This window comes from Microtus pennsylvanicus, chromosome 4 (genome assembly GCF_037038515.1).
Source record: "Microtus pennsylvanicus isolate mMicPen1 chromosome 4, mMicPen1.hap1, whole genome shotgun sequence".
Classification (NCBI taxonomy): Eukaryota; Metazoa; Chordata; class Mammalia; order Rodentia; family Cricetidae; genus Microtus; species Microtus pennsylvanicus.
The window spans coordinates 112,091,972-112,118,036 of NC_134582.1; the positions used below are offsets into that span (position 1 = coordinate 112,091,972).

General features: G+C 42.0%; 1 protein-coding gene across 1 annotated transcript in view; it reads right to left on the minus strand.

Annotated features, from left to right (window-relative positions):
• Gli3 (GLI family zinc finger 3) overlaps window positions 1-26,065 on the minus strand; it is a 257,726-nt gene that overhangs the window by 98,978 nt on the left and 132,683 nt on the right. The window contains exon 4 of the mRNA XM_075970160.1: window positions 15,297-15,402. Coding sequence (XP_075826275.1) covers window positions 15,297-15,402 — 106 coding nt within the window. The remainder of the gene's footprint in view (window positions 1-15,296; window positions 15,403-26,065) is intronic.

Below are 26,065 nucleotides of genomic sequence, written 5' to 3' on the forward strand. Positions count from 1 at the left end.
TGAAGAGGCTTTGTGTCAAGTACGACTAAATCCAGCCTTTCCATATCAAACCTCTGCTAGAAAATTACTGTGCTGATGATAAGGCAGAAAGATATAATAAAAAGTGACTCTACTCAATTTACACTGCAATATTGGTATGACTGAATATTTTTCATTCAGGTGCCTGATAAAATCACTAAACTGTATTGCAGATAAATAAAGGAGGCTTCTGTCAAGAATAAACACCATTAATCATGAGGCCTTACCCTCTCGGAGCGTGTGCTATGCATCTTCACAAATACACGGCTCAGCCAGCGCGCACACACGCTTTCCTCTTTATCCCCTGCCAGGCTGAGGAGCCCCTCGTTTTTCATTTTCTACGATGTAGGCAGCAGAAGCGTTCTGAAAACATTCTCTCTACATTTTAACTTTGCAGTTTTCAAAGTAGGCTCACTATTGTGAAATTTAGGAAACGGTAGCTGAGATTTGAGCAGGAAAAAAAGGTGACCAAGAAGCTTTTCTTCTTTTTTATTTTGCTAAAGAAAAACAAGTACACATTTTGAACTCTAAAGTGATATGACTTTAAAGATGCAGGATTCTGAGAAATATTTTCATCTCGCTTTCAGATTTTGCTTTAGTTATCAGAACTCTGAAAGACTTACCCAGATACAGTTTTTACTTTAAAAGCTTTGATCACTATAGTCCATGCATGAAAAGGGGAAATGAAAACAAAGTAATTTTGCTAAGAGACACCTGAAGCTGCCTCATGAGTGCCACTTCACCCACAAAGACAAAACCCACTGCAGGCCGTAAAATACACCTAATTTCAGAGGTGTTCAAGGGTGGGGTTAGCCATGGATAGAGCAAACTGCCATTTGGGAAATCTCTATGCTGTGTGAGACATTGTGCGAGGGGCCTTCATTGATTCCTAGAGAGAGAATGGGATGGGTGGTGAGCAGAGTTGGAGAGATTAAGTAATCTGACAGACACCTATGGCTCTTGGGATAAAATAAAAGGACCTGTGAGTGCACACAGGGTAGAGCCATGTTTTCAGAATCCCTTTCAGCGATTCTGCACAAAAGGAAAAAAACAATGAACCAACATAGACATTCCCCTAACAGTCCATTCTCCAGGGCTTTTGCAACTGAACACAAAGGTCAGGAAAAAGCTCAAAGACTCACTTAATTCGTAGCAGAGCTGAGAATGAAACCTGGCCCAGGCCGAGTTACCAGGAGAACAGAAGGAGATAATCAGGCCTGGCATGACAGCACTTTAACCCCAACACTCAGAAGACAGAGACAGGTGGATCTGCCTGGTCTTCAGAGTGAGTTCCAGGTCAGCCCTGGATACCCGGTGATACCCCAACAAAAGAGGATAATCAGAATCCATGGGCTAATGTTTGCATTTTCTGGAATTCTGTGTTGAAAGCCAGGAAAGCAACATCACCACAAACTAATGCAGCAAACACAGTGTCAGGTAGAGAGGGCCTGTTCTTGGAGGCAATACATTCTTCAGTGAGGCCCATGGAACATTACCTGGGATACGCAGGAAATATCGTCAGGAGCTGTTTTAGCTAAGAAGGAACCTAACATCACAGCTCCTGGAAGCAGGAAGTACCTCTGCTGGCTGAAAACAACTGAACAACAGAGTTGCAGTCAGGGTCATTTTTCTCTGTCACCAAAGTCTGTGCCCTGAGAATACTCAGTCATTTAGGGAACTCTTCATGCTCACATACCGAGAGCCTAGTTCAAATCGAGTCTTAAAAAAAAAATAAGAAATAAAAAAGCAGCTCCTGGGACACTTTGTAAGCCTTTTCAAGAAACATCTGAGTAGAAATTCATCTGTACTGTTTCTGCAGTCTGTTCAGCCTTTCCTGACGGTATCTTTTATCTTGGAAATTCCAGGAAAGAGCGAACTATTTCTAGGTGCCTGGCTGATAGATGCAGGCTCGTGGTTTGGTACTAGACACTTCACATGCTTGAATGAAGTCAAGATTCCTGCACACACGCAAATAACAATAATCCAGCCAACAAAAACCACAGGTTGAAACAAACAAACGAAACCAGCTAAGGCCAATGGGATGATGGCTCAGCTAGTGAAGCTGCCTACTGCCAAGTGTGACACGCCAAGTCTGATTCCCCGAACCTGCACGGTGAAAGGTGAAAGGTGAGTGCCCACTCCAAGTTGTCATGCGACACACACACACACACACACACACACACACACACACACACACACACGTCTGCACACATGGACACACATATAGACAGTCAGGCAGACAGATGTATTTTTTAAGCTGAATTGTCTGGAATTTAGCTTTAATCTGCCAATAACAATTTTAATCAAGAGGCCAGGCAGTGGTAGTGCATGCTTTCATTCCCAGAACTCAGGAGGCAGAGACAGGCATATCTCTGTGAGTTCGAGGCTAGCCTGGTCTACAAGAACTAGTCCCAGGGAAGGCCCCAAAGCTACAGAGAAATGCTGTTTAGAAAAACTAAAATAGAAAAAAGAAAAATATATCAAGAAAAGTATCACATTTCTAGAAACCCTCTTCCACTATGAACATTCACTTATTATCACTCGGAATACTTTTGTTCTCATTCCCCAATTACTTTTCTGAAAATTAATTTTTATCCTTTGAAACTTAGATATATATGATTATCTTAATCACTACATCTATAATATGTATTAATGTATATGATGCATCTTTTCTCTCCCAGAAATTTGCTCTTAAGGCAGCTAAATTTTGCCAACTGTATAACTATGTCACTGACAGCTGCAGTGAGGTAAAACACACTCAAAAATCAATAATCTTGGCATTTATTAGTGGAAGTTTAAGGGCTTAATTTTGAATTTGGGAGTTATTTTTTTCTGTTTCAGTTGTAAACTAAACTTCAAAAAATAAAAAAAAAACCACAGAAGCAAAGGAAACAGCTATGGCTGAGACATCTGAATATTGTTTTTCGTTGTTGTTGTTGTTATTTCTGCACAGAAGACAATGGACTTCTGTAAATGATAAGGACAGGATTTACAAGTGGAAAAGTCTAAAATTCAGAAATACAAATGAAGAGATGGCTTAGATGTGGCTTTCACTTAAATGGAATGGATATGACCCCCACCCCCCACAGGACAACTGACACTTACTAATTGGTCATGAGGGGACCAAACTGCACAGATAGCTTTCAGTTGCCTTCTCCACACTCAAAGGAAAGCAACCGGCTTAGCATTCACTCACTTTAATGGCTGCAGAATGGCCAGGTTACAAACCTGAATGGATCTTGACTCTTCTCACTAACGACTTTTAACAAATGTCTTTAGGTCTTCAGAGTCATTTAGCAAGTATTCTGCTTGGCAAAGACCTCAGGCAGATGGAAGCTATAGACTGAACACACAAGCCAGAATCAAATGGACTGGAAGAACTAGGAGACTTGTGGCTCTGAGGAATGTAATTCATGCAGAAAAGCCTTGTCAGAGCAGGGCCAGGGAACCTCGTGGGAAGAAAGCAAAATAAACAGTTCAACAAAGAAAACAAAGACTGGCCAATGGCCTTTTCTAAAGCCTGAGTACACTGAGACTTCAGTGGGTGCCCACGAAAAGACTGCATCAAAGAAGACCCTTGCAAAGCAAATAGACCTAGGAAGAAGGCTTCCCTTCCTCTACACACGGGGGAGGGGCTGCACTCTGCATTTCCTTCCCATTCAACCTCTTCTTTCAAGGCAAATCTCTCTTCCCCACAAACAGAAGCAGCAAACAGTGACCCACACAACCCAAGTCTCTACTTAGGCTGAAGGGTGGAAAAGTGGAGAACTCAGCCTGAGTTCGTTATGATGCAATGGACATTTGCTTCGGATCACAGAATGAAACCGCAAAAGCGAGCACGTGACAAGGCAGCCAGGTCAGATCCCTACGGCCTGCTGGCTACCTTTCAAGAATGAGGAGTCACTCCTGAGATGTTCAAGGACTTGCTGAGAGCATACTAAGTTCACAACTGTGTCCTTTCTGCAGTGGCAAGTGACATGCACTAAGGCACATAGCAGCTTCCTGAAGCAGGTCTTCCCTGCTTTTCGTCCCACAATCCTTCTACTTCCAGAGAATCTTGAGATGGGAGAACATTCCTTCTATGCAATGACTGCATGTACTACTGATGTGGGATTTTTCTCTGTATTCTGTGATTACCATTGGTTAACAAAGCAACTGCTTTGGGCCTATAGCAGAGCTATAGGGAAACAGAGCTAGGTGGGGAAACTAAACTGAATGCTGGGAAAAAGAAGGGCGGAGCCAGAGAGACGCCTTGGAGCCACAGCCAGAGAGAGATGCTGGGAACTTTACCCAGTAAGCCACTGCCACATGGCGATACACAGATTAGTGGAAATGGGTTAAATTAAGATGTAAGGGTTAGCCATTAAGAAGTTAGAACTAATGGGCCAAGCAGTGATTTAATTAATACAGTTTCTGTGTGATTATTTCGGGACTGAGCAGCTGGAAACCAACAAACGGCCTCCTAGTACATACTACAACAGACATAAAAACTCAAATCTGAGGTGCCTAGACTTTGGTCATTTAAATAAGATTTAAAAACTTCAAGCTGACCTCTTTACTTTCCCTGATTACTTCCAGCAAAATGGAAGACCATGCAGGTTTTGAGTGGGCATACTGTGTGTGCATATATGTATATAGTATATAATGAAGACCTAAAAGATACCAACCTAACATACTGTGGGTGTCTGTGTGTATGTGTGTGTATAATAATATAATGAAGACTTATAAGAGAGCAACCTAACATACTATGTGTCTGTGTGTATATTTGTAGTAATATAATAAAGGCCTGTAAGATAGCAACCTAACATGGAAGGTCACATAACACTAATATGATCTACATAATTTTAAATTGATTGTTGTAGCCCCAGCAGGTAGGATGTGATCAACTAGAGTACTCGTGAGGAGTCAGATCACCTGTTAGGGCTTAGGTTTGTAAACTGGAAATTCCCCCAGATGTTTGCAGTGCATTCTGAAAACAGTTCACACTAGAAATGTGGGGAATTTCTTCTTTGGGAGAGCTAGAGTTTGGTTTTTCAGTAAAAAGCAGTTTGTAGTAAGTGAGCAGAGCTTTCCTCACATGCAACATAAATCATAGTAACATGTTTCAGTGATTTCTACTGTCAATGGGGGAAATAATTTCCGTGGCTCCTTCCTCCCAGCTCCACGATAGGACATAATGTTTGCATATGGCTGTTTTAGATATTATCTGCACGCATTTCAATGAGACTATGACTCTCCTCCCAGGAAGTAAAAGGTGCATGTATCCATGTGACATAACCCCTGTAAGCTAAGCCCTTGCAACCTGGAGTGACTCAAACCAGGCCACCAGGCACCTAAGAAACAATGGGGTGGGCCTGGAAGTGAAGGACCGTCTACAGATGAACCTTCTAAAACATCTTTAGAAATTCATGGGGCCACACTTTCTATGGGTTTACATGTGTATCAGTCCTAGAAAACACCATTTTTTGGGAATCATCACCAGCTCTGTCTCTAATTATCCTCTCCTCTTCCACACAGATCCCGGAGCCTTGTGGGGAGGGCTGTGATAAAGACAACCCATTTAGAACTCAGTGCTCCGAAGTCTCTCACTCTTCATGCATTGTGCAGTTGAGGGTCTCTGTGTTAATTCCCATCAATAGTAAGAAGCTTAGCCAGACAAAACCCCAGCAGGGAGAAGTGGGCACAAAGTCCTACCCCTAACCGAGAAGCCATTTGCAATTGAGACCTGCTGGGAGAGGGAACATCAGTTTTCTCCAGTGGAGTGATGCTGACTATAATATACTCCAGAGCAAGCCTCATGCTTAGGAGTAGTTGACAACACAAAGCAGTCATCAGCTTCTTTTTGTTGGGTTTTGTTTTGTCTGTTTGTTTAGTGTGCCTTTTTGTTTGTTTTGTTTTGGCTTGGTGGCTTTTTTTTCCCCTTTCCTTTTTCCTATTCTTTTGGAGAGATAGAATATGAAGTTGTTGGTAGGGTATCTGGGAAAAGCAGAGGGAAAGGAAAGATATGAACGAAATATATTATATGATTTTCTTTAAAGACAACTCCTCTTACTGCAGAGGAAGTGTGATTCACTTTAGTGCTTGCTCAGATCTTTAGACTGAAGCCAAGCCTGTGTTCCTGTAACAGTCCCAAGTGAGAACTTTATTATATGAATCTGTCCCTCCAGTTGTAGAGCAAAGTTTCAAGTACCTGTGACTTTTAAACATCTGAGATGTCACTTAATCCATAACATTAGGCTAGCTTGTAGCTCTGGGTCACAAACATTCATGTTTTGCTTTACTGGAATGCACCTTCATGCTCTATGGCAGCTCCTGCCCTGAAATCTTTTCTTTTCTCCTGCTAATGTAGACAAAAGGGACAGAGGACTCAGGCTACAGAGATGGCTCGATGCAGGTTACCTTTCAGAATGCTGAAGGCAAAGCAAGCTACAGCACCTACACCTCCAGGAATCTACAATAATGACTGCCCTGGCAAGACCTGCTCACTGGTGCAACAAGAGCACAACCATCACGGAGCTTCTGATTAGATTTAAGTCCCATTCCACAAGATGAAACCCATACAGGCACATTATCAGGGTAATAACCTATGGCCAAACAAGTCATGGACCCTAGGGGAGTACCTAACCACTATTTATATGACTAAACAGACATAGTATTAAACTGATTCCTAATGACTTATCATTATACCCATAGATCAATGAATCTCTCAACCTTCATCTGAGAAACTTGCATTTGCAGTAAATGGTATTTTAACCTAGAGACCCATACCTGGCCATGTAGTAGAGAACAAGAGATGTCAGAATGCTCAGCACCCCAGAGAACATACATTTCATCCTCCCCCTGCCTTCCTCCGCCCATCCGGGATCAAAGATCACTGTAGAAACTGGGGTAGAAAGGGTGAAAGCAGAGCCAATGGATGACTACAAGGTAAGCTTGTCTTCTGGACAAAGCAGGGCAGCTGTGCATATGAGCTCACAGCACTCGGCGAGAGCATGCCAAGACCTGTGCATACCCAAGCTAACTAAACGCCAGCATAGAGAGCAGAGCTGTGCACACAATCCCAGCTCCTGCTGTGGAGCTACCAGAATCTCTTAGATGGTGCGAGACACAGACACCGTTTTCCTTAAGAGAGTGGCTCCTGGTGAATCACCCACATATTCTGGTCTTGGGGAGGAGGGGAAATCAAGTTGAATGGGGGTGAATCTAGGAAGTTAAGCAAAAGGAGTGAATTATAATTCAAATATGCTGTAGACTCAAAGAATACATTTTTTTTAAAAGTTAAAAACAAAGTTCTTTTAAATAAGTACAGAGGGGCGAGGGATCACTAGATCAAGCTTTGTACTTGGTGTTTTCGGCTTGAGAGTGTGCTGTTGTTTTGTCTGCTTTCCCCCTGAATTTTAAAACTTGGTGCACCTTCACGATTCCATCCAGCGAGGGCAAAACCAAATTGCAATGTAAGCATGCCCATACCTGCTCTGGTAGGAAAAACAAAATTATGTATTAAGAACATTATGTATCCAAATGTTTCACCACAGCTCCCTGACATATGCTGTGTAAAAACAGGCACATTCTCGGCTACTCATTCCTTTTAGCACGCCTGGATCATCCAAGAGGCGATACTCTTGCTAATTTGGCATTTAGTATTCAAAGAGTTCACAAGTCATTACTAGAAACATATCTGCTAACATTTTATTTTCCTGGTGACTGAATTTCCCTGGGGGCAGGTATGGGGATACAACAGTAACAAGAATGAATGACAGGCAGCCCTGTGTTCTGGGCCCTTGGTTCCCCAGGGAAAGGACTTAAATGAACTTGCTGGGCAGCTAGAGGAAACGGCCTGTCTCTGGTTAGTGCAAAGTGCGCTCTTATGGCTAAGAGAAGGATAGACCCATAGAAGCCCTGTCCTCAGCTCCAGTCGGGGCAGCATTTGCGTTGTGAAACTCACTTCTAAGTGTCTTCCTGTGGAGATAAATTTTGTTAAAGTTCAATTTTATAGAACTCAAATTTTGAAAACTAAATAAAAGAATGCAGTCAATTTCTGTTTTCTTTGAAGGCAGGCTTAACATGAGTGGAAGCATTGTACTCAAAGAAAAAAGTCGGTTACAGTCCAGTACCTCCCAGGCCCCACAACAGGTTTGACAGCAGCCACTATAGAGTCGGCAGCTTCCGGTTCAGTGACCGTGAATGCCTCAGTCAATATCTGCTCCGGACCGTGTTGCTGAGCGCAGCACAAAGAACACAGGAATTTTTTCCAAGAAGCAGCCGCTCGGGCTCCGTGAATGTATGCTGTAATTAGGGCCTGCTTTCTCTGCAACTGAGGAGGAGATTCAATATTTCAGTCATTAGAAACACTGCAAAGCAGAAGTATTACACCTTTTGAATACAATCTGTTTCGTGTTCGACTCTTAATGTCAAGTAAAACGTGTATTGGCTGATCAGAATTTATGACGCCTACCTATCAAAATTTTGAAAAGTTTAGCAGGTGACAGTCCCACATTCAAGCCAACAATGGGGGTTGTCTGTGAAGGCAGAGAGAAACGGATCCTGAAGGTTCTAAGACTTTTCTGCTTGCTTTGAAAAACCACAATCAACCTTTTCACTTATATTTTGAACTGAGACAAAGTACAGTTAAAACTCTCAGGCACAGAGCGGAAGCGGCTGAAAGTTCCTGAGAACTACTATGCGCAGCCCTAGATGCAGCAGCGAACAGTGAGCCTGAAGGGGGCGCTGTTTTAGAACGGGGCTAGCAACACTAGCATCCAGGTTCCTCAGATCCTACTTTCTCCGCTACAGTTACTCACCTATGCCCTTACCCTTAGAAGTCGCTGGAGAAATAGTACACAGTGAATGTCACTGTGTTCCAATGGAACTGTACTGAGAAACACAGATGGTGGGCCAGCCTTGGTCTAGGCGCCCCACGCTAATTCAGGTGACTGCTCCCGGTAGAACTTGGTAACAAGACATCCAGACAGGAAGATAAACGTGAGGAAGCAAGCTGAGTATCTGAACGAAAGACGTTCCAGGCAAATAAACACTGAGACTAAGTTAGCGAGGCCTGAATTCTATTGGATGTACCTAAATAAGTGTTGGTTACTAATGCGTGTTTTAACGCCGACTTGTCAAAAGTCATTAGATGTACCACACCTGTGGCTGGATATGTAAACTGTCCTGTCAGCCTCACATTCTACAGCAGTGTGCACTGAACATGTATGAAGCTTTTACGGCACTCCTCCGTACTGTCATGTGTTCATCTTAGCATGCTGCAGAAACCATTATCAGGTGCCCACACATCCCACAGGCAATTGATAGAATTAGTTAAGTAAAACCCAGGCCTGCAAAGTGCATGGCGTTCATTTTTACGAGCAGAGCAAGGAATGTGTAGTCTATTCCCTAAACTAAATAAAATATAGGCTTGGCCCACTAGAAAAAGCTGTCTGTGTTATGTTTGGATGCCCATAAGCTTAAAATGGGGCTAATTATAAAACCTCCATCATAGGACTGTTTTAAGTATAACACCAGATAATTACGGAAAGCCTTTAAAACTGTAAGTCATCACCATTGGCTGTGGTCATTATTATGTATTTTTTCTCATGCAAACTCTGCTTCTTTTGTGCTTTATCCATGGAATTCTGATATCTGTAATATAACTAGTGACCCAATTGCAAGGAGACAGCAGATCTCTGCAGCAGTAGCTGACTATGGAGGGATCAGCTTGGCCGTGGGAAGCCTTTCCCATTGCAAGAGAAACTTTTAAATAGAATCTCAGCAATCAAGTATTTTGATTTTGCACTTCTGAGTGTGCTAACTTTGCCAGCATGAGGAAACATACTCTAACAAAATAAGGAAAATAAAGAGAAAAAATGGCAGCAGCCTAACAAACAACAGTGCATTGTCAACATTAGAAACAATTACTTGGGAGTTACAGTGTGTAGGGCACGGGCTCAGTCATGCGTGTGCACGGAAATAAACAGTCGTTGCCTTGAGAGATGCAATGACGACCTAGTTTTTTACCTTTTCTATGTGGGAAGGTGGGGTACTTCTGTTGCCACAGTGCTCAGTGTAATCTGATGCTATTACATGTTACCAGTCTCAGAGTCATCTATGGCAGATCCAAACACTGGATGATAAATAAAAAATACTTTTCTTTCTTCATTTTAAATTATACTATTAAAATATTCCAAACCAGCTATGCCCCAAATACAAGATTTTTCTAATTTGCCATTATCTTAGCGAAGTATTCCCTCAGAATGGAGCGAAACCACTGTTTTGCATATGTACCCATCATAAAGATTTTAAGTAAGGGGCCAGGCTGAAAGCTTCTTTTAAAGAAATATGTTGTGCACGCCCAATAAGCATATTTAGCACTAAGGAGATGCTGAGTTCAGTCATGCAGGAGACTAGCAGGCAGAGTAGTAGCCCTGGTCATCTACTTAACGGTTTCTTCCTCTAGATATTTACCATAATGGTCTATCTTCTCTTGCACTCTCTCCCTCCGGGAAGTAATGAATGCAATCATTCTCCAAACTTGATGCTCACCTTCTGCTCTCAAGCTAAAAGGCTGTCTAATCATGGGGGGCGGGGGGACCTTCCTGTCCCAGTGTACTCTATTTCAAAGCTAATATGAATGCTCTTCCCTGTACTTCCTCTCCAGGCAGCGGGAGGTGGGCCACTTCTTGTGAAAAGAATAGCTCTTCTCAGTGATTGCAAGGAGCTGGGTAGCCTCCATGTAAGCCACCTTGACTCAAGGAAAGGCACCAGTAGAGTGCTGGCTTCTCACAGGACAGAAAAGAGAAAGCAGCTTCTCTAAAGGCATCAGTAGAGTAGAAGGCGACACACACCACTGTCCTGTGCTGGCTGGAGATGCAGCCTAGCGAGGTGCTATTCTCACCCACAGCACGAGGCAAGCAGAGCGCTCAGTTCCACTGGCAAGAAGAACAGATCAGTGGGGCTTGAATTATTGCAGTGGATTAGTAACTAAGGACTCAGCTTTGAAAAATGAATTGCAGATCTCAGTATAAAGTAAAGGAGAGTCCAACACCTAATTCATACTGGTTCATGAATGAGAAAAACTTAGATCAAAAGAATTTTTACATACAGAACAGACCCCAAAACATCCTGCGAGCCCTAAATGAATGTGAATGAAATCATACTGGAATTCAAAACACTTTATAATTTGGGTTGCTAAAAATACATCATATCTAGTTTTAAAAAGAAGCGTGATCAAGTTAAGTTCCAACGCTTAAAACGCACACAGGCTCAAAATACAAGAGCACATTCTTCACTGCTGGAGAAAACAGTCACTTGAAAATGCGAGTGTATTCCCGAGGAGCAAGATATAATCAACCAACTGTCTACATTTTCAAAGAAGCTTCTAAGACTGGTAGTAAGCTGTAGGCTAGGGAGCTTCAAGGCCCACAGAATCCAGTGTGCGATCGCAGGCTTTGCTCTGATACAGGGCGATGTAAACAGCTGAAGCCAGGAAAGAGAGAGAAGACTCAACAGAATCCCACATGCGCCACTGCACCGTGAGTCTGGCTCGGGTTTACCACTGAGGCACCAAACCAGTTCAGTAATAGGCTATGCAGACTTTGGTGTTTCCCCTAAAACACTGTGTTTCCCTGTACATAAACTCTGTCTTCATAACAATCAGAGAAAGAAAGAGACATTCCATTGTCAGTTGGGCACACAGCCTGGTGAATTTACTCAGAACACCTCAGAAGATGAGGAAAGAGTTCTCATAGTCAGTGCTTAGGAACCTATTTGAACGTCATAAACATGATGCAGCAACTGTCCGTTTCATAAAACAATTTATTGTGACAACCTATAGACAGAGATGATATCTATGCCATGACTCACCTACTTACTATACCTTTTTAATTTAAATTTATGATTTTTGAGCTAAAAGAAATACCGATACATCTTATATTATTTCCAGCACTGTATTTCAGTCCATTTAAGTTTCTATACTTGAGCTACCCTGCTCATCCATAACGTGCAGATAACCATGCGGAAGCAAGGAGGTGAGCTAAAGGCATTTTAGATCACCAGCTCGGCTTTTAAACATAAGCTGACATATCTCCGTACATATTTATAAGGCTCCTTGGTTATTATTAGGCTGTAATTGCAGTTGTTCTAACACCTAATAAGCCATGGTTGGAAAAACAAAAGCAGGTTAATTTGTGATTTCCTCTACTCATTCAGAGGCAAATTAAGTGTCAAACAGCTAATACAGAACATATTTCATTTTATGAGATTTTAATTTAATTCTGCACCATATCATTGATGCCTTAATATAGGGTGGTTTATCTAAAAAGAGGGGCAATTTATAAATCTTTTCAATAGAATCTTTAATGATGGAATATGATAGCATAATTACCGCAGTGCCTGACATCCTTCGGAGCACTGGTCTGTCAGCGTTTCCATCAACACGGTCCCTTGTTTTTCAGAGACTTATAATTTAGTTTCTCAAGTTGGCACCAGAAGAACAATTGTGTTTACAAAATAATGAGAATATCTCCAAGTTTTATCTTCCTGTAATTAAAAATGTTCACTCTAAAAGCTCACTTGATTTCATTTTCTAGAAGCCAATTAAAGGCAAGCATTTCGGCATTTCAAAATCTGGAAAAGATACCTTTTTATTTTACAGTTACTACTTTAAAGATTTGGGTATATGGACCACATTTGCTGTCGACACTCTCAGCTTTAACAGTCGCAGGTGTGCCCTTATCACCTGTCATGACTACAGGCTGCTGGGGTCATCAAGGAGAAAGACCAAAAGAAACCTGGTGCCTGGGTTCACTAACCTTAAGCACGCGTTTGCAAAATATATACAGGATTATTCTTTTATTGAGTGAGCCCTTCCTGCAATGCAGATAGCTTCATTTCAATATGTGAAAGGACCACACCATGGTGAATTTTGCTAGAGTCTATGGCACAAGTGAGTGGCAAAACCAAAACTCAGCCACCATCTCAAAGCCTGGAGCGGCCTGCATAGCTGTTCACTGAACCCCATTTCCATGTCTTTCTGCCCATATGCTGAGACCTTTCCACAAACTAACAAAGAGCAGTGACAATTCCTAAGCAAGCAAAAAGAAAACCACAACAATATTTGGGTACACACGGGATGCTATAGACACAGCCTCCTGGATAATATGAACGTGAGCCACAGATCACAATGTTGACGACAATGCCAAGAATGTCATGCTACAAAGGCATGGAGATGTGACTTGCTCTAACTCCTGGAGCCCACATTTTCAGCTCATTATCTACCCAGGGATTGGCTAAGACAAGCAGAAGTGGAACAGTCCCAAAGAACTACAGACATGAGGTCCCTGCTCCACACCCACAGCCACAGCATTCTATCGGAACCCCCAGAACTGTCAACCAGCCTTACAGCACAACTCCTTGATAATTATACATACAGGCTGCTGCTCAAGAACAATTTAGTCGATTACTGCTTAAGTATCTTAAAACTTGGCTGACAAAGTAGAAAGTACGAGGAATCTAAAAAGCCCAGCCCAGAGTCATAGCTGAAGAAAAAGCCCAAGGTCAACTCACAGCTGCTCCAGACATGACTTAACCTTATCTGTGCCATTGCCTTTGTTAAGAATCCAAGCATGTAACAGGGGCTATAGGAAGCTTTGTTGTTACTATAACTCTGTCAGAGAACCAATAGGTGGACTTGTAATTGAATTTACTTCTAGGATGAACTACAAAAAACCCAGAGGTAAGAGTTCGGTGTATTATTTGAGGTCAGTTAAAAATATTTCTGTAGAACATGGTTTTTGAATGAGTGAAGAACTCCCAGATTCCATAGAAAATCTGATTACATTACTATATCAGAAAGACTTAGATGTGGGCTAAACTAGGCATCTTTGTCTCTAACATATTGTGTGGTCTAGACACAAAGACTGAACCCCTTCTGAGATCCATGTGGTCCCATCCATAGCATAGGGGTTCTGTAAGACCAGGAGAGCTACGTGTCACCTTGAAAACTCACAATTACAAATCCACTTCCCTTTGTGTAGGAGGAAACTGGTCCTTTGGTTTTATGTGAGTGTATTTTTAGCAGGCTTCAGAACCCTGTAAATACTTGCTAGCATTCCAGTAAAAGTCACAAGAAGAATAAGTCACAAGTTCCTGCCCTCTCCCTCTGTGAATACCCACTTCTGCAATACTCACATAAGTCTCCATGCAGATTTATTACTCACCTCCAGGCAAATCTGAACTGAAATTACAATTCAGTAATGGGAGATGGATCCAAAAAACGGTTGGTAAAATATTATATGTGTACTTGGGCATGCAGTTAGGACTGTTAATATCAATTAATTCTGTTCACAGAGGAGGACTTGTTTTAAAACAACTTCATTTTTCTTCTGTATACCATATAATTACACAGCTGTAACTAATAGTCAGAGAGGGGCAATCTAGCATCTATATAACCAGTGTTATTCTTCAAAGTATTATTCCTGCTTTTCTAACTCCACTATCTCAGAACAGAAGGTGATTATTACATATGACTACATGTGTACCAAGGCCATTAGCGGGAAAGAGCCCCTCCCAGAGAGTTTGTCCAATCATTACAGTATATGACAGTTTTCTGGATGGTACTACAGAACAATGGCCTGTTAGTTTGTAAATCCACGAGTCTTTTTCTTTCTCCTCAAAACCAAGTGAGACAATATTTCCATCAGATTTTCTTTTTCCTTTTATTATCACTGCATTCTTTCTTTTATCTTACATGAACCATGTGTTCAATCACATTTGCCATTTTGTTTGGGTGACATTCTCATCAATCACGTGACTGTTAGCATTACGGGCCATGGGGACTCTGAAAATCCTCCAAAAAACATTTTGTTTTGATTCACTGTAATCCTTTGGTCAGAACCTTCATGTAACAAAAATTTTAGCATGTAGAACTTGAAACCTAAATCACAACCAAACATATTGTAAGTGGTAAACTTCCACTTTTGTAAGGTTTAACTTTAACCCTTTAACTTTAAGTTTATAATTCACATTATATGAGAGAGCTGTCTGTCTCTCATCATTGAAATATTCAAAAAACAGTGGCCAGCTAAAGCATGTGACAGGCAGCCTCAGAAAGCTCAAGGTCTGATTCAGTGAGTCTAGGAACAGGCAGAGCTTTGCTAGGCTTTAAGAGTAACATCTTACACTGCCATTGCACCTTCAAAGCCCAAAAGACATGCATTAAGAGTCCCGAAGCCATAAAAGCCAGTATTTAGATCCATTTTATTAATGAGTAACGTTTTAATACTTACACATGTAATGGAGGAATAGGAGATGGATCATAATGGTAACGGCCCTCATGATGTCTGGCATCAATTGGTACAGGAGGATGGAAGGCAGGGAAAAGATGAGGAGGGTCTGAAAAGGAAAGAAAGCACACCTTACATAAAATGATTACTTTGAGATATCATTTCAACTCAGGACAACGTCACTGCATGGAATGTCTTTTAAAAATTTCAGGAGTTGAGACCAAAGAGATGACTCCAATGATCAAGAGGACTTGCTGCTCTTGCAGAGGGACCCGAGTTTGATTCCTAGCACCCAGGTCCAGTGGCTGAAAAGCACTTGTAACTCCATTTCCAAGGGATCGAACACCTGTGCATGGCTTCCATGGGTTCCTACAGTCATGTGCACATACCCCATAAAGACACACGCAATACACATAATAAAAACAATATAACTTTAACAGTGAATTTCTCTGATAATTACTAGAAGCTAATGAGGAGGTTCACTGATATATTGTAGAAATAATACCAGGCAAATAATATATGCTTGCTCTGGAGAAAGTAGAGCCTATGAATGTATCTAATACCTTACCAGAAAAGCAAGAACAGGAAGAACAGCATGGCTTCCTACCCTGGAAGGAAGGCTACCCAGAGGGAAGGCAAGCGGGAGACATAAAACCAGGAAGAAAACTATACTGTCAAGTGAAATTTTAAATGAACGCATTGCAACATATTGATGCATTAGTGTCATGTCCTTGGTATTTTTAAAGGTGTCTTTCCCATGGTTTCTGCCGGTATCTATGTATATACAGTCACATATATTTACATGGTTCTAAAAAAATTAAATGCATGTTTCCCTTTCTTTGTTCCAACACCAGGGTAGTCAAAGTTCATCTTTTCCAGAAGAGGCCCATGAACCTGACTGGGAGTGATGATCAGATCCACCCTGCTTCATCTTAGAAGGAGATGGAAGGTGGGATTCTACTCTTCCTCACATCCTATCCATCAGCTGCTAGGTCCTATATATGTGTTCTACTTTTACATAACCTCCTTACCCAAATTTACTTGTACCCGTTGTCTCTGAAAGTCTGAAAATAAAGTTTTATTTAAAATATAGTGATCCGCTATACAAACTGAAGAGAACTTAAATGGGTTGTATAACTAGAAGTATGACTGATAGTTTGCACTAATGTTTTATCCAAGTTCCAAGGAATAAAACAAAAGAGACTAAAACCTGTACCTTTAGCACTAGGGCTAAGTGACATTACAGCAAATATGCCGGAACGTGACCCCTGAATGTGGCCCTTGAGCACCGACAGTCACCCTTCACAGCAGAAGCACACACAGCTCAGCACTGACATGCACAGCCAACACATCTCAGAACGGTACCTAGTTTCTTCATGGATTCTGAAGATTATAATTAGCAAGCTTAAAGGCAAGTCAAACATGGTCAGTCAGCAGGTTTGGAGCATCCAGACCAGTCACTGGAAGGTACAGAACCAGGCAACAAGGACTGGGAAACTGCACCAAGCACAGTAGACACGTGTGTGAACTGCACAGTCAGCAATGATGTATCCCGACTAAGAATGCCAAGTCGTAAAAGTTAAGTGGACACGGTGACTATTACACTGTTGCTGAATCCGGATGAATCTCATTTCATTCCCTCCAGATCCACCCAGTTCCCATTTTATCCTCAATATATCTTTTAGAATGTAAGCTGTGCTCCTTTTTTGGGGGGGTTCCCCTTGCGGCCTTCCTTTAAAGACAGAAGAGGGAAAAACTGTGAGTATGCAGTGAATCAATGCACGTGGCCCACCAAGGAAGGGCCCCATCTTCACTCGTATCCTGCAGTGTTCAAAACCTAGGAAATAGCACAAGAGGTCTACGAAACAGCAATGTCGCTTATTCCATGAATATTTGCTATACTACGAAGCAAGAAGGGAGTGAGCAGCATAGAAGCAGAGAAGGAATGAATTTGGAATTATCAAGTCAGTGTCACTGTGGCATCATGAAGTTCATCAGGTGGGGTTATATGTGATCACTTGCCATGTCTCACACAACACATAAGTACATATGACAAACACTGACTGTGTTTTAGCAATTAGTTATCAAAGGATGTGAGCCAGTTCTCCCATAACACAAGCATCATTCAGCTTGCTTAGTTTGAGTGTAAGGAAAAAGTTTATTCAGTCAAGTGGCGAATTCACTGTTACTCTTAACTCAGCAATCCTGAGATGAAATGCCATCACACGGAAAATCAAAACGTCTTAATTTATCTAACAAGTTTTGGTGGAAGTTATCTTATGCATCCTCCTTAAGACAACATGAAACTAAATGGAACAGTCTTTGAGACTAGTTGGAAAGTCTGCCAGGTCCTCACTAAGTGTGCCTGAAACTTTGATTTTTTGAAAGAAACCCACACTAATCACAATCAAATCCAGGATAAAGACAGGTGATCATCAAATATGGGCAGTCTCCCATTTCTTTCCGCACCAAAACAGGCTTGACTCTGCAGCACCCCATCCCACCCCACCCCACGCGTGCCACCATTCTCAGAAATGAAAGACACATTTAATAGAACTGTGCAGGAATTCCACAATCATAAAGTATGGCTCACTTCTGAAGAGCTTCTCACACACGCCTGTCTCGGGTGGCACCGTGACAACTGTCGGACTTGGAGTGTAAGAGTTTCAGTCCCTTATGTGCTGGTTCCTGACTATACTGTTAACATTAATCCACCAGATAAGGGGATGGTAAGTGCATTTTGTTCTTTCCCTGTGGGTGCAACTACAAATTATGACGAAATTCAATACGATGTTTTAGACATGAAGTGTATAAATGTACCCATATTTAATGACTACCTCCCATATCCAAGAAATAAGTCATTACCTTTTATATGCGTCTGTCTAATGAAGCTGCAGAGACTATGTTCATAGGAAAGGAACCAAACCGTGAATCCAATAAAATCAGGAGTGTCTACTGAGTGTCACAGTCTCTTTCCTATGACAACGTACAACACGACGGCTGGCCTTGAAGGCATTTTCCCATCTTGTCATTTTCAAGAAGAGTTTCATTGCAGTTTTAGTCATGGGAAGAAAATATCAGATACAATTACTATAGTGTTTAGTGAAGTCCGCACCCGCTAAGCCTACAGTTTTCTCATTTTGAAAGTTAATTCCAAGTGCATCTTGTAGCTGTTTACAAAAAGTGTTATGCTCAAGGAAACTCAAGTATGAATTCCAGAAATGGGTCTAAATAAAGGACAGAAAATTAACAGATGTGGTGTTGTGTGGCCAAAAGACAACCAGCTGTAGTTTAATGGTTTGCAATTCATATGCTTCCCTATTGATTAAGTTTAAACAGGATTTTCTGGGTCACTGAGGACCATGTGAACAATAGTAGCTGTTATTGGTTATTCATGGGAATCATTCCTCTTAAGCCACATTTTGGGGACTGATAAAGACAACTCCTCTTTTGAATCAAAGCAAGCTTGACATAATCTGCAATGATAAGGAACAGAATACAGAAGAGGCACTCCTCTAGCATGGGGAAGTGACCGAGGTGAGCCCAGCATCCCTCAAAAGACATCCCTGAGTCCACAAATGCCGGCCTCACCTTGCATCTCCGTTTGTTGTTTCTATGCAACAGCAGCACACTCCATCACAGACCCAAAACACTGTCCAAGAAAACCCACAAGACAAGAAAAGGTCCCTGTTGCCAGCAGCCATCCCGAAATCAGCCACCTCGAGGATTATTTTTTACACATGAGCAGCGCAGCTGGGGTACATCATAACTCAATGTGTGCAATATGTTACAGCGCCTTGGCCATCTTTTGCCCTAGGATGTGACAAAACACTCTGTGATGACTTCTCCAAAGTGGGGCGAAAACTGCTGAAGCAGAAGGAAGTGCCACTAAACCTGGCTACCTCCTATTTATCATACAATTTCCTGACTGATGGGTCCACAAACCAGCTGCTAAGTGCTGTGTACTCTACTGTCAGCAAACTAACGCGCTAAATGGAAGACAGGGAGAATAATGTGCAGAACTGGGAGAATCAATTTTACTGGTAGAATTAAAATTCCAGCAGGTAGGGGTGGGTCTGCAGAGCCCTGGGAAGCAGTGGACTATAAAGAAGCACGGCTGCAAAAATGATTCATTACCGATCCGCACAAGGTTTGACTGTGGTACCAGAGGCCTCTGATAGAAAACAGAGATTTGAAAGGTGTGTCCTACCAGGGCCCTCAGTGCAATGAATAAATAATTGGCTCATATGCCTTTAAATAGACATGTGTAGTAAAAGTACTGAGCTGGGAAGAGTTGTCAACATTCAGTTTCACACTGCCTGTCACCATGCAAAGTATTGGGTTCAATCGAAATCAGAGGCATTGAGTTTGAAGTCTCTTCACAAGAGCATGGGTTGATCATAAAACCTACGACCAGGGAATAACCAAAGGTATGTGGAGACTGATTTTCAGTTGCAGGCCTCTCCCAAGAAATCATTTTAGTATCCTCAGGCTATCAGATCTCTTCGATGCCGTTCTGGGAAACTGTCTTTTAAGGTTCAAAATTTACATACAAAAATTGTAGACTAAAAAAAGATAGAGATCAAAGTCAACTCAGGCAGTGCCCTGAAGGAGTAATTCACCAAAGGATGCCAGTGGCATGATGGCCCAGGAGGCCATAGATGAGACATCAGCAGAGGGAATGGGCAGGGGCAGAAATCCTCCTGGTTGATTTAGATACCAAAGTGGTTTGGCTTGGGACTGTTTCAAGACCAGATCTAGAAATGCTGTACCTGATGTTAGTGGACCCCGTACCTGCTACCTGCTGTCAGTAGAAAGACCACTCTAAGGATGTATGGGCTTCTGTGCTGAAATCCACTGTGCCAAATTCAGTACAAATCCCCACCTCATGTAAAATGAGGTCTCAAGTTGGGGAGGAGGGAAGAAACAGGGAAGGAAAACAAAAGCAAAGGCAAGAAATCCCACCTATGGAATGGTGCCTCAGACCTTACCACAGCCTCTTTCGAACCTGAGGCATTTTCAGTCACCACCTCTTCCAGGGTCCAGTGGCCTGAGGCAGACACTCTTAACAGCTGACTTTAAGATCTAGACTGACTCACTAGCATAGACCCTCGCTACTCCTGCCTTTGGACAGCATGGCACCCAGGAGGAACTCATCTGGCCCCTCAGGAGACATTCCAGATACTTTATCATAAGCCTTAAGCCTTGGGTAAGAATCTTTGTTTCTCCATGGTCTGCTGAGGGGAATCTAAGTCCTATTGCATATGGGCAGAATAGGCCTGCTGGGTGTCCCTGTAGCATCAAACCCACAGAGCACTCCATAGAGCACCATGATCCTGCTCTTCTTAAATGTATGCTGTATAGAGTTTAATGACTATGCATCATGTTTATATGGCACAAGGTAATGCGGAAGGATGAATGGCATGCACCCAGCAGCTGTAGATGCAGTGTTATGTGACAGTGTTATTTATAATCAATTGACACGGTGTCATGTCATGACAATGTTAAGAAATTGTGGCTACACGTACTATATAAATTGTATAGATATACTCAAAGAAACTGTTTGTCACTTCATAGCATGGCAGAAGTCTTGACTTGGAAAGCACATACTACAGAAAGGGTCTGGAACTACCAAACAACTAAGCTTCTATAGTAAAGCTTTACTGAAATACTGCCTTGCTTGTTTGTCTACCTATTACCTGTTAGCCACATACACACAACAATGGTAGAACCTTCTAGTCTTATGAGATATAACACAAGGTCCACAAGACCCAAATTTATAGTCAAGATTTGACATACCTGTTAATAGATCATGAGGTAGTTTTGAAAACTTTTTCCAGGTCAGAAAACATGCATAGATTTTTCTATACACATGGAGCATGCTTGACTGACAGTACAGCTACATGGGTAGAACACACTAAATGTCAATCTGCATTCTTCAGAAATATCTGTAGAGGGAAGCTGTTCAGTAACACACCTCTGGCTTTAGCAAAATCTATAAGGAGCAAATTAACTCTTAAGATAAATACAATGGCCAGAGTCAACTCTAAATCTATCAAGCTATAATTCACTCATTTGAAAATTTCAAGTTATAAACTAAGCAGAATATGTACAGGTTCACACTGAAGGCTGACTAACAAAACCAAAACAAACAAAACACCTACTATTTCTAAAACCCGAAACTTTTTTACTTCTAGCAAGCACGTGAAGATCTATTTATTAATGCCCATGGATAGTTCCCATCTACTCAAATGCCAAGTTTTCACTATTTCTTCTGTGCAAGCACAAAGGCAATTTGAGGTTCATTTAATTGATACTTCAGATCTAACTGCTACCTGCCATGGCATTCCTGTCACATTATAATTCACCTTCTTGGTAGCACTCCAATTCATGCTATGGCCTTTAACAGACATACATGTAGTTTCTCACAACAAAGAGATGAATGATGCTCTCCATGTGAATTAACAAAAAAAAATCTTCAGACTTTATTACCTCAACTGTGTTCTGGGTAGGGAAGAAACGGTTGCTTCTGTTCGTTTCTGGAAACTTCTACCTCCTCTTGTCAGCAGATTTGCAGGCTTCTCATCTGTAGGTCCCATCTACTGGATGCCCAGAGGCATAAAACAAACCACACCTCCCTACAGGCCACTTGGACTCTTTGGAATGTACCTAGTCTATGCTCCCTCATCCAGGTATAATCTTCATACTTCTGATTTTCAGTCTTCCATGCCAAGACAAAGGAGGAAAAAAATTACCAGAGAGGCAGCAAAGAGAAGTATGAGAATGTACACAGTTATTGTACCTAATCTTCAAACTCACCCAAGGACATAACATAAAAGCATACAAATCTGTTACTTTGAAATATGCTAATAATAGGTTTTGATAAATAAGCTTGGAAGCTAAAGGATAAGTTAGTTATTAATGACAAATTCTTTCATCAATACTTTTAGAATACTTTTAAAAAGAGCAGTACTTTTTATAGCACAATTCTGATGTCAAACCCATAGGTTCAAAAACATGTATTTGGATCCTTGGCACTTAAGCAGAGAAAGAAGGGATGTATTCATGACAAGTAGCCAGCAACCTTAGTCCCACATGCAGAGGCCACAGAGTTAATGTGCTCAGAAGACACCTAAGTTAGTTAGGAAACCAAAGATAGCAAAGGTGACGTCTGGGAGTTGTGTTCTATCCAAAAGAAGCAAAAATAAAAGACTTCAAAAGCACTTTTTAGCACTGCAAACTTAAAATCTGCATGCACGGATCCTCTTAGCCACCTTGAAAGCAGCATTTCTACAGCTTTTTCACTGTTCTCATGTCTTATCTGTCTGTAGTTCCCAGTATCAAGAAGAAAGGAAATTCCAACATCTGTTCAGATCCACCCAAAGTCCCATAAATAAGGCCTGGGAAGCAAATGAGACAGTTTTTCCATCTGAGTGAGAATGCATGAGACAGGATCACAACTGGTGGACAGAAAGGCAGGCACAGTGACAAGTCTTCAACCTCTCTCTCAGCCCTATCTCTGAAGCATGAACCCCGAGGAGCAATCAGGTAACACACACCCATGTCTTCTTGGAGAGGTCCAGCACAAAGCTCTGAGTCTTGACACTGGCCTCCACAGATCTAGCAAAAAGAATAATGTTTACTAGCCAGAGAGCCATGCATCACTGAAGTCAGTGGAAAACCACCAACATCTTGAGCATGCTGGCTGGCAACCATATTTCTCAGTGGTGGAGAACGTGCTTAGCATGCAGAAATACCTAAATTAGTTCCCAATGCCGGGGGTGGAGAATGAGAGAGAATTAAAAAAGAAATGAATGACACATGCATTCTTTTTGTTCAGAATTAGACAAGTTTTTAAAGAATGGGTTATTCTTCCCTCTGCTTAATTTCCACCATTATCCCATTTATCATTCCTGTCAACGAAGAGCTAAAGTTCTCCCAATGTTTGCCTCACTAACAACAATCATCAAAATGATAGTGAAAATAAATGGAATGCACGGATATGTTTATGTGTTTGAAGCGCTAAAACCCTTCATATGCTCTGACCCTGAGAAGCAAGTCCTATTCAAAAATATGGAAAAAATCAGTTAAGATATTTGTCAGTGACATATGGGGGAAAAGTAACAAAATCTGTATTGCTGTGACTTCTCTTAGACAAGTGACTTAACACTGTCAGAGTTTAGGGTTTTTTTTCCCATCATTTCTTATCTAAACTATATGGGATCCCATATTAGTCACTGTTTAGCTACATAGAAAGCCAGCACATATTTTGACAGAGATTTCATTCACATAACTTTTTAAAATACAGCACTATGCTTGTTTGATTTTATGATTAGCTTATCAATCACCGCACCTAGTTTATGAACTATACCTTGCCACAGCCTTCCATAAGGAGTCATGCAACGTGTCCTCTGTGGATGGGGAGATCTAACTATGCTCCCCAGACTTACCTAAAGCTCAGAGTGGACCATGAACCTCCCTTGTCGAATACATGGTGCATAAGATAGTCTTTCTATCTCAGTTCAGTCTATGCATTGAGCCATTCTAGCCTTGTCAGCTTAGCTGAGCCCAGGAGCCTCACCTGGGAGTGGGAGCTCCTCCGGCAGCCACCTGTGTTCACAGTATATATGCTGTCCCACCAGCTGATAATGAATCTCTCCTGTTACAGAAATCTGAGTATGCAATGCTCCCCACAGTTTCATGTTTTGAACATTCGCTGTGCTATTTGGAGATGTTCTGGAAACTTCTGGAGACAGTGCTTCACTAGAGGAAAGCGGTCATTGAAGGACAGAACTGGAAACATGCCTTCCCTGGAGACTCCCTGTCTTGCTCTCTACTTCCTGACTGGCTATGAAGTGACGAGCTTCCTTGTGCCACAAGCTCCTACTGCCACGATATTCTTTCTATCCAAGTGGGATCAAAGACCATGACCCGAACACTCTAGAACGATAAGCTTCCTCTTTTAAATGGTTCCTGTCATGTATTTGGTCATAAAGACAAAAGGCTAACACACTGTCCTACTTAGTTTTCGTTGTCAACTTGACACAGCCTAGAGTCACGTGGGAAGAGAACTCAGCTGAAGGATTTTCCACATCGAACTAGTCTCTCATCACGTCTACAGAGAGCTGCCTTGGTTGTTAAATGATGTAGAAGGAAGGACCACAGAAGCTGCACCTTCCTAGGCAGCTGGTCCTGAGTTAAATGAGCAAGCTGGATTACTTCATAGTTTCTGCTTCATGTTACTGCTTTGAGGTACCATTCCTTCCTCTGTTAATGATAGACTGGAACCTGCAAATTAAACCAAATAAACCCTTTTCTTCCAAAGGTTGCTTCCGGTCATGGCATTTGGTACGGCTATAGAAGACAGGTAGAAGAGAACTCCGAGACTGGAGTGCTACTGTGACACATCTGACTGCCCACGTGGCTTTTTAATGACTTTATATTGTTTTGTTGAAGGACTGTGAAAAATTTCGGAATTTTGGGTTAGAAAAGCCATTGAGAGCTTAAAGCTTAGTACTTTGTGGTTGGGGAAACTTAAAAATTTTGATTGTGGCAACTTGGCTCGTGATGAAAACAAAGTATCAAGACTTAGGACAGTACCCATTTATATACTATTTTAGAATAAGAATCTGTGTATGCTGATCAGCTGGGGATCAAGAATCAATTATTAATAACAAGAGATCAGCACCACAGAAATGAAATCTTTTGTGCTTCATCAGGAAAAGAGAGTGCTTATGGAGCTGGAGTTGAAGCCTAAGCTGGGGTTAATAAGTGCTGCTGAGTATAATCTTCTGCGCTTCATCAGGACAATAGGAAAGTTCTTCCTCAGAGTCAGCGCACAGAGCTGGTCCAAGGTGGGCAGACAGCATTTAGAGCATGCAGCAGAACTCAGCAAATGGTATGTCAGAGGCACTGAGGCGGTACTGGTTTTGAAGGTATGAGTGCGTCATGGAGATCCGCAGAGAACTGGCACAGTATAGAAGGGCTGGAGTCCCTGTTGATAGGGTGTGGGGGAAAACCAGAACAGAAATGAAACGAGACTACACATTCTCACCTGCATCTTAGCAACTATTTATGAGACAACAAAAATGCCACTGCCTATGTCAACGTGCTGGTGGGCGATGGAGGAAGGTCATTGGTTAATTAAATAAAGAAACTGCTTGCCCTGATAGGTTAGAACAAAGGTGGGTGGAGTAAACAGAACAGAATGCTGGGAGGAAGAGGAAGTGAGCTCAGAGACGCCATGCTCCCCTCTCCCAGGCAGACGCACGCGATGAAGCAAGCCGCCAGGTCAGACATGCTGAATCTTTCCCGGTAAGACCGGTGCTACACAGTTTATTAGAGATGGGTTGATCGGGATATCAGAATTAGCCAGTAAGGGCTAGAGCTAATGGGCCAAGCAGTGTTTAAATGAATACAGTTTGTGCATAAGCTAGCCAGGTGGCGGGGGTGCTGGGGACGCAGCCCCGCCGCTCATATTACCACAGGTGGGTCTACGGATTGTGTGCTCCTACCTCCTTCTTTGTAATTCAAGGGAACTGATTCTACTGCTACATTGGACCTCGAATTGGGGCTGTACCATGTCCTTGCTGCTTTCCTGATATAGGCCTTTGTGTGCAGAGAGCAGCATTTCCCCCACCATATGGCATGTGCTGTGCCCCTCTATTTCGCCAGGTGTAGTGCTCACAAGTCCTTCTTCCTACACAGGGTACTAGATCAGAACTGCCTGCTTTCCCACCTTGGCCATCTGGGCGGCAAGAGCTAAAGGACTC